The 14,070-nt window shown below is 42.3% G+C and overlaps 1 protein-coding gene across 2 annotated transcripts in view; it reads right to left on the reverse strand.

Annotated features, from left to right (window-relative positions):
• Positions 1–8,437: 8,437 nt before the first annotated feature.
• LOC146854037 (echinoidin-like) overlaps positions 8,438–14,070 on the reverse strand; it is a 147,209-nt gene continuing 141,576 nt past the window's right edge. For both annotated transcript variants that reach the window (XR_014981159.1, XM_085651889.1), the window contains 2 exons: positions 13,526–13,601; positions 8,438–8,674 (listed from right to left, as the gene is read on the reverse strand). Coding sequence is in view for 1 of the 2 variants with exons in the window: in XM_085651889.1 (XP_085508015.1) it covers positions 8,656–8,674; positions 13,526–13,601 (95 nt within the window). In the remaining variant the exon portion in view is untranslated. The remainder of the gene's footprint in view (positions 8,675–13,525; positions 13,602–14,070) is intronic.

A 14,070-nucleotide genomic window follows, 5' to 3' on the forward strand; every position in this document is an offset into this window, starting at 1 on the left:
GTGAGAGCAATGCTGTATCCCACACCATATGGGTATTTGGTTGGGGCCAAAGGGTACCAGGGCCTTTCTCATGGCCCTTTCTCATGGCCCCCAACATGCACATGTCCTATATGAAACCACATCAACTCTTTGCTATATTTGGGGAGGACTGCTGAGCTGCCCAAAGTGTGGGCAATTGGACATGGACTTCTTGCACATGACTTGGAGCTGTGAGAGGCTGCAGACTTTTTGGCAGGCAGTACTTTCTAAGCTTAATGCTGCGCTGGGGCGGGCCTTGGAATCAACAGCAGTAACGGGCCTACTTGGACTATGCCCCCGTCCCCCAAATGGAAAGTCGGCAACAGAATCAAGGACCTGCCCTTGGTGTTAGCACAGAGATGTATAGCAGTGACATGGAAGCAATTAATGGGGCCACAGACCAACACATGGATACAGGAGTTGACAAAGTGGGCTAGGGGCTGAAGGCAGGACACTGCATAGAGAGGAACTGAGGGGGTCTGTGACAGCACCCGGTCGCAGACCTTTGGAGGGATACCCTACATATCTGGGAGCACCGAAGCGATGTTAATAATTCGGACAAAGACAGGGAAACCCCTACGCACTGATAGATATTCCTTCCCTTCCTCCCTAAAAGAGAAACACCATGACAATGTACGATTGAGCTCAGTGCGCCCCTGCATCTAGCACATCTGAATCGGGAGCTGGTCCCCCCGCACCCGCATGTCCCCTAGAGTCCCTCCTAGTGTCCTCAACCTGAGCTATTGCTGGTCTCAACTTTTTGTCGTGCTTTTTTTTCCTTTCTTTATTTCTTTAATAGTAGTAGTACTGTTCATTGAGAGCCTATCATAGGAGCATTACATGGCAATATAACACTCCCTACCCGGTTTTGTCACCTCCGAAACAGGAAAGTACATCACTTTTCATGAATACACAAATATGAAGGCATACGTGCAGACACTTCTGCTACCCTCACGAATTCTAACAGGGATAACTGCATTACAGGAAAGGGGAGATTTTGTACACAATCAATGTTGGATGATGCTTAGTGTAAAGAATGTAAATCACTGAAATTGTGTGCTGTATACTAAGTGCTAAACTGAAGTGATAATCAATGAAAATATTTACTTACGATGTACCCTATATTAATAAAATTCCAAAAAACAGATTTAAAACAAAAAAATACATGTTTAATGATGGGAAAACATACAGGTCGAGGTCAACTAGACTGACTGGTACACAGTGACAGAAAACCCATTGATTTATAGATACTATAGGGAGAGAGCTAAATTAAAAAGTGTCTGAGTGATCAAGTGAAAAATATATGAAAGTGAATAGTAGAATGCATAAAGTGAATATGTGAGTGGAGCAAGGAAATTGGCAAAAGGTGGAGAGGATGGGAGAAATTAAGGGGTACATTTTGCGTGTAGTGGTGGAATAAGTGTTTGTTGCTGTGAATATTGTGTGGGGGGAGGATGAGTATGGCTCTTATCTGTGAGTTATGAAGTAAGTTATTTAGGTGGTGAAGGTAAAAGGCTGAGCTGTCGATTGAAATGAATGAGTGAGTGTGTTTGAGTTGTGGAGTTAGCCGGTGAGTAGAATGGGTATACTGAGGTATTTTTTATCTATTAGTTGCTGCAAGAGGCATTTGGGAGGTTGTGAATTCCACTACGTTGCTGGGAGATGAAACGCTCAAACTAGAGACTATTGTATTAACTAATGATTGGGTAGAATACTTGTTGAAATTATTTTCCCGCACCTCCCAGACCGTCAACGTGGATTTGGACACAAAAGTTCCGTTTCACATGAGAGCATCTCAGGCCTTGTGTAATTCAGTCTAGGGAGCTGATGTAATATTAGCAATAGAGAATAGCCGGCATGCGAAAGCTCCAGTTTCTTATAGAATTCCAATAGATTGGTATAAACATCTACCAGATTTCTGGGCCTGTTAATAATCAAAATAATAAAAGCTGCTATGGTGGGACTCCTAGTCAAGACATGGCAGGAATCCATCATAGTTCCAATTTTTAAAAAGGGGGACAAGAGTCAACCTTACTGTTGACGCCTTATTTTTTTGTTGGATGGTACAAGTAAAATCTAGGGCAGGATTATTTTGGCCAAATTAGAACTATGGGTGTCCATGTCTCAGGTGCTCTCGTTCTTTCAGTTTCAGTTTCGACCAGGGCTTGGAACCATGGAGCAGTTGTTAAACCTTTCCCTAATTTTCCAAAAACATACAAAGACTCAAAAAGGCTGTGGTCATCTAGCCTTTATGGATTTAAAGTGTGCCTTTGATACAGTTGACCGTCCTAAACTATGGCCTGCAATGGCTCCCTTAGGGATTAATGGAACAATGATCACCTTGCTCAGCAGGCTCCATAATTGTAGATCAGCTAGAGTGCGTAATAATAGGGAGGGAGACCTAACAGAAGAATTTTCTTCTGATATGAGGGTCAGGTAGGGCTGTGTTCTGGTTGGCTGTGTTCTGGCTCCATTTGTTTTCCTATAGCATATTATCGGGTTAGGAGAACATTTATGTAGGGTGAGGGAGGACTCCCAGAGGGCCAATTTATGCCGAATTCCTATGTTACTATATGCAGACGTCTATATGCAGATGATGCTGTCCTCACAGAGAGGACAGCTAATAGCCTACAAATTTTGCTTGTTGCTTTTAGTGTTTTTATGAATAATTTATGGCTCAAGACCAATCTCTCCAAATCATACATAATGAAATGTGGGCCAACAAATGCTAAGACAAGGGAATTTTTACTCAGAGGGGAAGAAATCAGGAAAGTCCCTCATGTTACCTATCTGGAAGCCCCATTTGATTTGGAAGTTTTTACTAAATGTCAGAGCCGTGCAATTTCAAAAGTCGATTGATGCCGTCTTTAGTTTTGCCAAGAGTCTGGGCCATGAGCCAATCAAAGAAATCTTATGTAAATGGCTCTCAGTGTGGCTGGGATATGTAAATTGTAACTTGCTTCAAGTAGTAGAAAATAAGTTTATAAGGAGACTGCTTGCAGTGCCTCAAACAACCTGTTACTTTTTTCATGAGGAATCTGGTTTCAGCTTTTTAAATGATTCTTTAAAACTGCAGCCGCAATTTCTCCAGATAAGAATTTGGAAATACCCTGAGGCACTTTTTTGTAGAACAATATTAACTGTATAAAACTGGACAATTGTTTAGACATTCCATGGTTTAGATTCATAAAAACAAGTTTTGCCAGGATGGGCACCCCAGAATACCTTACAAACTCTGACACCCTGAAAAATGTTTCATCTGCCAAAATTAAAACACTGTTCTGAGCGATCAAGTGCAGCATTTAATGTTGCTGGACAGTTGGAGTTTTCTTGACAGCCCCAAAATACAACCCACCCTCTATTTGTAGTTAAACCTGAGTGAGAGGAAAAGTCTTTGTTGACAAGGTTTCAGTTAAAAACTATACACTTCCTGGCTGCCATTCTAACCTGGTTCACATGGTTTTCCTCACTCCCTGTCTGTCCTTGTGACGGCTCTGCATGCCAAAGCACAGAGGGCCAAATGTATTAAGTTGTTTTTTGGCACAAATGGGTTTTAGACCCGTTTGCACCGGCAAAAACCTGTGGCCCATGTACTAATCCTATAAATAGGATTAGCAACTCGCTATTAGGAAGGGGCATTCCCTTTCTAATAACGACTCCAAAAGCTATGTAAGAATGTTTTGCGACCGCAGTTGCAGTTTACCACCCTTCTCAAAAGGGTGGTAAAGCACTTGTAAATGTGAAGGGGTCTCCAGGGGACCCCTTCCCCTTTGGGAATGCATGCGCAAACATGTTTAAGGGCTGGCAATGGTCACAGGGACCACTGCCTGCCCTTAAAAAACAAAAATGAAAATTTGCATTCCATTTTCCTTTAAGTTATATTGACTACATTTGAAAAAACTGCTTTATTTAAAAGCAGTCCCAGGCATGGTGGTCAGCTGACCCCAGCAGGCCACCATCCCTGGGAGTGCCAGCCATTCCCAATGGGGTCGCATATTGCTATAGGCTTAATAATATGCATGAGGCATGCAGTTTGCGACCCCATTGAGAATCACAAACAGTGTCTCTGACACTGTTGTACATTGATGTTTGTGACTCGCAAATTGCGATTGCAATTTTATGCAATTTGCGAGTCGCAAACATTAGTGGTCATACATCTGGCCATAAGCACTTTATTCTATTTTGTAATTTTCACCCTCCCAGAGAAAACTTTCTTATCCCGTTACTATTAGCATTGGAAATTAGAGCCCATGAGTTGGTGATGGCTTATTTGCACTCTTTGGGAAGTACTGATATTATATGTGGAGTTTTAGACTACATTTTTACAGTGTTTAAGACTCGTAGCAAATATTAGCACGTATCTTTGAAAGCCTTCTATGAATACACCTTATTACTGTTTTTAATGTTTATTTATTTTGCATCATGGAAATTTACATGATTTTATGTGAATGTTTATGGGTTTCTAGAGTCGCATAAAGTATTTTAATTGATGGATAGTTGCTCTATCTAGCTGCCATTGTTGTGTCATCCTTGTTCTGGCGCAACTTCAGGCATGTGCATGACTGGAGGTTGACATGAGTGGAATTAGAGTAAGTGATCTGCTCCGATTGTGCCAGGGCAGATTTTTAGAGAGATATGTTTTAAATTGCATATCCTGGTGAGAGTTCTCTAAGAGTAGGTTAGACACTAAAGCACTAGTGGCGTAATTAAATATTTGGGGGCCCTCTTGAGAGGAATGTTGAGAGGTCCCCAGCCATATCCATGGCCAGGTAATCACCACTCACTCTGTGGAAGTACTTTAAACACTTCAATCCCTCTGAAACCTACACCAGCAAAGGCACTTGCCAAAGGGGCTGCTCACCCCTCCATGGTGTCCAATGGTTAGATCCCTGCATGGGCTATCCCCAAGCAGGGAGGGGTACCATTGGAAAAGGAAGATCCACCCCGTTCCAATTATACCACACCTGTCTTTCTACATGCTCAGGGCTGGGATAACCCTCTGAGCATGAAGAAAGTGAAACTGAAATGAGCCCATAGCCTCATTTGAGTTTCGGTTTCAGAGAAATAACGTCAGTGCAACGTGCGAGCTGATCGTCATTTCCCCGAAACCATCAGAACAGCCTCAGGAGTTGAGAAAACTTTTCCCTAGCTCCCAAAGCTGTTCAGGCCTCAAAGAAATCCCTCTGCTGCCCTCACCAGGGGGATTTTTAGTGCCGTGTGTGCGGACAGCCGGGAGCCATCCTGCGCACACAAGCACCATGTCGCAGAATGACTCCCAGCCGTCCTGCACACGGAACAGGTTAAATCTACCGAGAGCCATTTGATCACCTCATGGCATCGAATAGATCGTGTTCTTTTTTTATTTTTTATTATAGAGTTGTATACTAGCGAGAACTAGACCCGAATCGGGTATCAGAGCGCTTTACATGAGCACCAGATTCGTTAGAGAAGGACACATTCATTTTTGTTAGGCGCTGGAAGATTAAGTGATTTGCCCAGAATCACAGGATGTTAAGCGTCGTTGTCGAGCCTCAAACCTGGTTCCCCAGCTTCAAGGTTGACCGCTCTAGCCGTAAGGCTGCATCCTCGTCTTTGAAACGGTGCATGTATATTACTGGCTGTTGTTTGCCAGTCTGATATTGCTTCCTTATAATTCATTAAGCTTCTCCTTTAAGAGGGGCATATTAGATGACAAGGTGTTGTGGAAGGAGTTCTTGAGTTAATCACTGGGCACGTGGTGATTTTAGGTAGGGCAGGCTCATCTAGAGTGAACCTAAATAAATGGTGATCCGACCATATTCACGGAATTATGGAGAGATAAATATGGTGAGACTGATAGACCAAATCTGGTCCAGGCCGTGGCCTTTATTGTGAGTCAGGCCAAATATTTGTTGGGTAAGGTTAAGATTGTGTAGCATTTTTGCCAGATCCCTGGAGTTTTGCCCCCTTGTCTCCTCATTTTCCCAATAATTCAGGTCTCTGAGATGCAGGATTTTTGTGGTCAATAATCAGCGAGGACATGTTTTTAGTTATTAGCCAGTCATTGAGGAAATTCCTGTATGTGATCTGATGGTCTATACATAAGGACACACACCATTTAGGAGGTGGAAGATTCTAGTTTAATAATAATGTTATCACCTGACATGATTTGTAATGGTGTAAATTTGGTGAAGTCCAGATGTCTTTTGATTATTGCTTCAACTCCTCCACCTTTTTTCCCTGATGGTCTATTTATATTTAAAACCTAGTAGTTTTCTGGCAAAGCTGCTAATATGTCTAGCATGGATTTGTTTGTTATCCATGTCACAGTCATTAGCAGAATGTACTGTGATTCTGTGTTAATAGATGGAATATTTCTAACTGATGTTTGACATTAGATGGTGTGTTAAGTAGGGGTGGGCGAAATTTGCGTAATTGCGTTACGCAAATCTCCGCGAAACGGTAAAAAATCTCCGCGAACACGCAGAAATTCCGCGAACACGCGGAATTGCTTGTTCGCCATGCTTTTTTCCTGTTCGCAATTGCTGTTTGCGTGCGCGAGGAGAAATATCTCGCGAACATGCATTTTGAGAACGCGAACAAGCAAAAATTTCGCGAAATCGCGGAAAGCAGACTTTTGAGCAATTTCGCGTTCTCCGCGGAACGCGAAATTACGCAAATTACGCAAATTACGCGAGCGGAACGGAATTTGCCGCCCAGGCCTAGTGTTAAGATATAGAATAGTGAGACTGTTGGTTTTATGTATGGTGGGAGTGGAGGGTGTGCTATTGATGGTGGCTGTGATATTTTTTGGGTTCTGCTTTGTAATCGCCATGTTAAAGGAGGGATTATAGAGACATAACGATTTAAGTCTATGGTCCACTGAGGATTCCAGTGACTTAGGGGCATATGTATCAAAATCTCCATTTGCGAATCTCAAATAGCGATTTTTTGAGAATCGCTATTTGAGAATTGCAAAACGGGATGTATTTAAAAATTCGCACATATTTTGGGAATTCTTAATATTCCTTAATTGCGATTAGCAAATTGCGAAATCGCAATTAAGGAATACCTTCCCATTCATTCCTATGGGCCAGGAGGCCCATAGCACTGAATGGGAAGTCATTCTCAAATTGCAAATCGCAATTTGCTAATCGCAAATTGAGAATAATTTCAAAGGTGCAAGGGTGTCATGATGACACCCTGATGCACCCCTGAAATTAGCATGTGTGCTCATATGGCGCACATACATGCCCTAAGGGCATGTATGTGCGCCACATGGCACTTTGAAAAATGCCAAAAAGTGCATTTTTCAAAGAAATTGCAAATTACCACCAACTTGAAGTTGGTGGGAATTTGCGATTTCTTAAGGAGAAATCGCACAACTTGGGTGCGTGTTACATAGCATTTATGGAATCGCAATTTGCGATTCCTTAAATGCTTACTCAAAATTAAGTAATTGCAAAATTAGCGATTCCTTAATAATGGGATGCAAAAATGGCTCATACATCTCATGTTGTGATTTTGTATTCGCAAACGCTGTTTTTTTGCAAATCCCAGCGTTTGCGAATACAAAATCGTTTGATACATATGCCCCCTACTTCGTGAAGAGAGGAGTATTAATTCATTAGATGTATAGGTCAGGTTTTGGGCATAGTAAATGGCCCCTGGCCCCAGACGGATGCAGACAGGCACAGATGGGCTTGCCTTTGGTGCTCCAGCGGTGCACCTACGCTGCCGCCAGGGCTTTAAGGGATCCAGAGCTCTTGCTAGCTCTGCCCTTCTGCGTACTGATTGGTTTTCATAATCCAATCAGAACCAAATGCGTCCAAATGCGACCAGCAATCAGAGTGCTGTGATACGATTAAACAAATCAGATTCAAGCTCACAGTAGTGTAGTTTTAAAAAGATAGATTATTAAAGGTCAAATTCAAATTCATAGTGCTTCAGTTTTAAAATTAAAGATGTTTAAAATGTGAGTTGCATAAAGCAAACGCAGTGCCGCTTTCTTTACCAGCGCGTCCTCAGTGCCACCAGAGTGTTAAGGGCTCTGGAGCGCTTGCCTGCTCCGCCCTTCTGTGTACTGATTGGTTCCCCTAATCCAATCAGAACCAGACTCACCACGCCCTTAAGCGATGAGCATTCCGTGTGCTGTGATACCAATAAACAAATCAGGTTCAAGTTCACAGTACCTAATGTGCCAGAGTGCCAAATGTGCCATCGTCGCAAGTCTATTTTACAGTTCAAAAACCTTTATAAATCTTGATTCGCAACAGCAGGATGTGAAAAGTACACTAAACATATTTGGCAAACCAGACCCATAGGGCAGAAACTCTCATGAAAATACTAGCAAAACATTTTAGTTGACAGAAATTTCTATTGAAATTGTTCTTCATGTTTCTAGAGAAAGTGTCCTTATATTTTCAAACCAACACAACAATTTCGAAGATATTTTTATTATGTTTATAAGTGATTATATTTTAGAGTCAGTTCACTTTGATTACGCCACTGTCTCTTTGTAAATAAATCAGAAATATAACACATTTCTGAAGATGACTGTTAAGATATCCTCTTATCTCTCAGAGACACTAGTTTGGTTGGATGCTTGTTTTCATGTTTATGGCATTGGCACCATGATTCATATACATTTCGCAGGACTTAATCAGTGCCACACAGTCTGAAAAAGACAAAAAGAAATTAATTATCAGCCCCAACCACCAGTAGCATACTGTTAAACGTCTCACTGCATTCACTTTGCGCTACCTTGTCCTTTATGACTATAAAATTCAACTTTATTGCACCACAAAGGGTGAAAGTCATCAATCACTGAGAACTAGTGTGTGCATTATGCCTCAACCCTGCGGCCAAGGGGGTGCATTCAAAGTCTGCGGAAGAAAAAAGTAATGTTGTCACCGAAGCTGTGACTAAGCATTCATTTAAGTAGTTTCAGGTATTTCTGAGTTTTTGAGGGGCTGAGAAAGAGGAATTTACAAAGTACTTCTAAATACTTTTCTGAATACAGCCATATTTGTAATTGTTGGGCTAAATATCAAGGAGCTTATTTATGAGAGGCTTACACCACCGGGGCGTCACTATGTTTTACGCTCCAGCGGCGCAAACCTCACAAACATATCTGCATGGCAATGCAAAGCCTCTGTTCGAGGTTTGGCATGGCGTCATTCATATGGAGTAAGACAACGCAGCGCAAGTCACTGCCTTGCCTTACTGTGCATCAAGGAGGCGTTCCATAGGCATTGCCGTGGGTGACCCCATGCAGCTCCAGTGAACTTTGATGCTGCCCCATATTTACTTAAATAATTAAACCTGGAGCAGCGCCAAAATCATACACCTCCCAATAGCAGGCATAACAAGAACTATTTTTATTCCTCCTCAGTTTTTCCAATTTCCATGTGTGCTGCATTCTGCAGCATGCATAGAAATAGGTAAATGCCTCTCTGGATTGCTTTTGTGCAGGAAGGTGCACCTTCATGCACAAAAAAATCCTTCCTGCAATGGAGGCACCGTGGCACCTTGGCACGTTCATGCTAGGCAGCAAATTGTGCGCCAGCGCAGGGAGAAACGACAGGAATGTAGCGTATTGCATAAATATATTGTATTCCTGCCCTTTCATATTAGAGTAGGGCAGCGCAGCAAGAAGACTTGCCCAAGGGCCTCATTTACGAGGAATTGGCTAGGGCAGCGCAAACAAGTGTTCTTGCTGCACTACCCTATGCCTATCTGAAAGGGGAAGAATACACTGTATTAATGAAATTCAGTGCATTTCTGCCCTTTCCCCCTGTGCGTGCGCACATGTTGCTACCTAGCACCAACATATGCAGCTTTGCATCTTAGTGCAAGGATACCTCCATTGCAGGTTGTTTTTGTGTCGGATGGGGCACCTTCCTGCACAAAAACTATCCTGAGAGGCGTTTTCCTCTTTCATGTGTGCTGCAGAATCCAGCTCACATGGAAAGAGGAAAAAACAAGGAGAAATAAACGTATTTCTCCTTATTACACCTGATCTGGGGAGGCGTAAGGTTTTGGCACTGCCCCAGGTTTCCATAACTCCTTGACGTAGAGTAAGGCAAGGCATTGACTTGCGCTACTTTGTCTTACTCCTTATCTATGAGGCCATGCAAAGTTGCTTTGTGTGGCCTCATGGATATGATTGTGAGGCTTGCGCTGCCGGAATGCCAAAAGAAGTAACGCTCCAGTGGTGGCCCCAATAAGCTCCCAAATGTTTAACAGAGTGTGGTAAATATGTTTTTCTGTTTTATCCATTTGAATTAATACTATGTAGCGGTAATCCAACAGAAACCCCCACAATTATATTTCACCATATTGACCCAAACTGAAAAATCGGTTTAATGCCCGTCTGAAGTGCGTTTGTAGATCTAGTTAGTGCAAAATATAGGCCCTGCACTATAGTGCTCATTTGAGATTCATGCAAGAGAGCCAATAAATATGTGACTATTGGAGATGCATTTGAATAACTACTGTCAACTAATTTAAAATCCCCAGCCATCTATGGAACAGTTTGAAAGAGGTTCTGGAAGCACTTGTATTCTCTAAGGGAGAATGAAAGTTGGTCACCATGCCCACTGTGACTGAGGCGCAGCAATCCCAATACATGTTTCTGGTGTCTGGGATGGTGGCATTACATTTACTGGTTTGGGGTGCAGTGTCTGTACCCAGGGAGGATGCCTGCAACCTCCAGTAATCCTGATAAATAGATTACCTTAATATGTGTTATTTTTTTAACAATGTGAATGCTCCTGAGTTAAATATTCATCAGTTTTGCAATACTGGCCTTGGAATTCAGAATATCTGCATCTGTAGGGTAGTTCTTGATCTTCTTCAGTAAAACTATCTTTAGGGCTCTCTCAGATGATTACAAATATCTTCAGTTTAAAACCGATTAGTTCACAATGAAGGATGACTGCTGACCTTAGAGAGAGTACAAGGACAGCCCAGTGCCTCACTTCTTCCTTCTATCCAGGTCTAATCTGGAGCAAATACGCACCATTTCCTGCAAGAGCAGCCCCCAGGGCCTGCAGTGGCAGTTGCTCAAAAGGGGAGGCTTGGGCAGAATTTAGATTACACCGGAAAAATCAGAGTAATTTCAATTTTGGTATTACTCTTTGGTGTGGAATGACTAATAATTATGTGATTAGTCCTGCTTGCATAGCTAAAACTAATTTAGGGGAATAAAATCCTAATGTGAAAGCACATTTAGAGAGTGGCTGCCCGTGCCAACTATTCGTGTTTCTTAGCACAAAATGCATCCTTGCGTCCACTTTGGATGTGAAGGGGCATTTTGCAAATGTTCCCAGGCCAGGAATGGGGTCCCCCAGGCTTGAAGTATTTTTACAGGGGAGGGGGACACGCAGCTCCCTCCTTGAGCCTCTAAAGACCCGAGGATCCCATCTCCTGGGGCCACATTACATCTTATGTCCAGGGGAGTCCACCCCAGGACACAGACTTTTGATCTGTTTCCCTGTCCGCCCCTTTGAATAAAGTATAGGGCCTCTGGGGATGAGGTCCTCGTGCCCAAAATGGTTCACGGAGTGGGGCTCAGACCCCCCCATTTTAGAAAAAAAGGCCCTGTGAGTGGGGTTCCCAGGGCCTAATAAGGCTCAGGGAGGGGGACAGGCAGCCCTCCTCCCTTTAAAAAAAGGGTCTGGGGTTCCAAGGGCCAATTGAGGCTGAGGGAGGGGGGCTGAACATTTCAAATAACTATAACATTCCTTTAACCTTTGGTGAAATGTTTAAAATTAAAACAACAGCCCTGGAAATTGGGAATCCCAGGACCATGATAGACTTGGAGAGGGGGGCTACGGAGCCCTGTTCCCCTTTAAAGTATGTAGTGCCCTGAGGGCTCGGCTCCTTAGTGCCTAATGAGGCTCTGGAAGGGGTGCCAAGCGCCCCCTCACCTTACAAAAAACACCCTAGGGGATGAGGTCCCTAGGGACAGGCCCTGTGGCCAACCCCCCACCATACCAGAAGGTCATGCACAGCATAGGGTTGGCTTCTAGCAGGTGTTGCCCGCAATGCCTGGCCACAGGCCAGACCCTCTGGCCAACTCCTGTTTCATATGACCAAATGCCCTGTGCAGTGTGGGGTTAGCTGCCTTTAGAGGGGCTAGGCCAGGGCTGTGGCCAACCCTCTGCTTAGGGGTTTGGCCTGGTGGGTTTTGGCCAGCCTCCCCAGTGTGGGGTTGGTAGCATGCAAGGGGTTGGCTGCGGGGTTTGGATTTACACAGGGTAATTAAATGTTACTTTACATTAAAAAAACACATTGAAATTCAATTAAAAAAACAAAGGTTAAAGAAATGTTATAGTTAGGCGAAATGTTCAGTAACAACGTAACATTTTAATATAAAAACACACTGAAATTCATCAGTTATAGTTACAGGTATTTCAAGTAGCTATAACTCATTCCCTTTCCATACACTGCTAATTCCCCACATATCACATCACTCATGACATCTTCTATGACATCATTGATAATAACATCACTGCAATAGTTGCACTGAAATTATTGATTAGGGACATCTGTCATGTGAGAGAGGCCAGTTACTCCGCATATACCCTACTATGCACAATCATCATTTGAGAGAAAATTTTGAAAAGATAGGCCAGTCCATCCATGAACACTACTATGCACACACGTCATCTGAAAGAGAGTTCTCAAAAGAGAGGGCGGTCCCTCCCACACCCTAGTACGGACACCCATCATCTGAGACAGGAGTCTGAAATGAGAGGCTAGTTCCTCACCGCACCCTACTATGGACACCCATCATTTGAGGCAGGGGTCTGAAAGTAGAGGCCAGTCCCTGCCTATTCACCAATGTGCATACCCATCATTGGAGACAGGGGCCTGAAATAAAAGATGATTAACTTCCCACACTTTACTATGCACACATGTTATTTAAGAGAGGGGACTCAGTGACGAGACCAGGACTGAAAAAAAAGAACATAGGGGGTGGAGAAAATCTTTCTCAAGAGAGAGGTTTCAGTGTAGAGGCTTCTTTGTTTGCAGAGTTTAATATACATACCCTAAGATACACAGCTATTATGCATGCAATATAGGTTAAATGATGGGCTTGTGAGACTCTTGCAAGAGCTGGAGTAATATTCAAGAGAGGGTAGGTGTTTGGGTGTGCCTGTTTTTGCAAGAGTCTTGCAGATGGCAGTATACCTACAAAAAGGGATTAACACCATGAAACAATCACATAAAACAATCACATAATGTTGGAATAGGGCCTTTAATGTAGTAATGAGTGATATCGTATGTGAGTCATTTGCAATACATGACGGGGCACACGTTATTGTTAGTGCTGCTTAATGTAACTGCTGAATTCCTGTGTTTTTTTTTAATGATAATGTTGTCACTGAATATTTGTCCTAACTATATGGTCACTTTAACCTGTGTTTATCAATGGATACATCAATTATTATAGTACACAGAAAGAAGTTTCAAAATCATTTATAATATTTTAAATACGGTACGAATAATGGAGTCTTACCGATTACTGAGGTAATATTTACAGACATAAGGGAAGGAAACTCCTGCCAGAGGGAAATCATTCCAGGTAATGTGTCCTAGAGCAGAAAGAAAATAGTTTTGTGTTATTTTTGTGTTATTTTTTTCTCAGCACCCTTAACTAAACTACTGTCTTTTAACATTTTCCATATTTATTTCCAATACATATGAAGGCGTTTCAACAGTAGAGATATACATTAAGGCCTTTATTGATGAGCTCAGTCAAATATGTAATAAATGTGGCTAGATTTGGGTGGGTATCGGTCTTCTAGACTTACAGGGTTAGTGATTAAACCAAATGTTTCTCCTTTTACTATTTCAAAGCCTTCAGGAGATGATATTACAAAGTTCAGCAATTATCTCTTTGGTGCATTATATATATATAGTGAATACATGCTTATATTTTTATTTAATACTATTTGTTTACATTTTCATCATTAAAAGGTCAATAGAAAATTCAATAATAGCAATATGATAAGAAACACATACATATTATAATTTCTGGTAATTAAATATCAATGAAAAAAA

The sequence above is a fragment of the Triturus cristatus genome, chromosome 4_1 (assembly GCF_964204655.1).
Source record: "Triturus cristatus chromosome 4_1, aTriCri1.1, whole genome shotgun sequence".
Taxonomy (NCBI): Eukaryota; Metazoa; Chordata; class Amphibia; order Caudata; family Salamandridae; genus Triturus; species Triturus cristatus.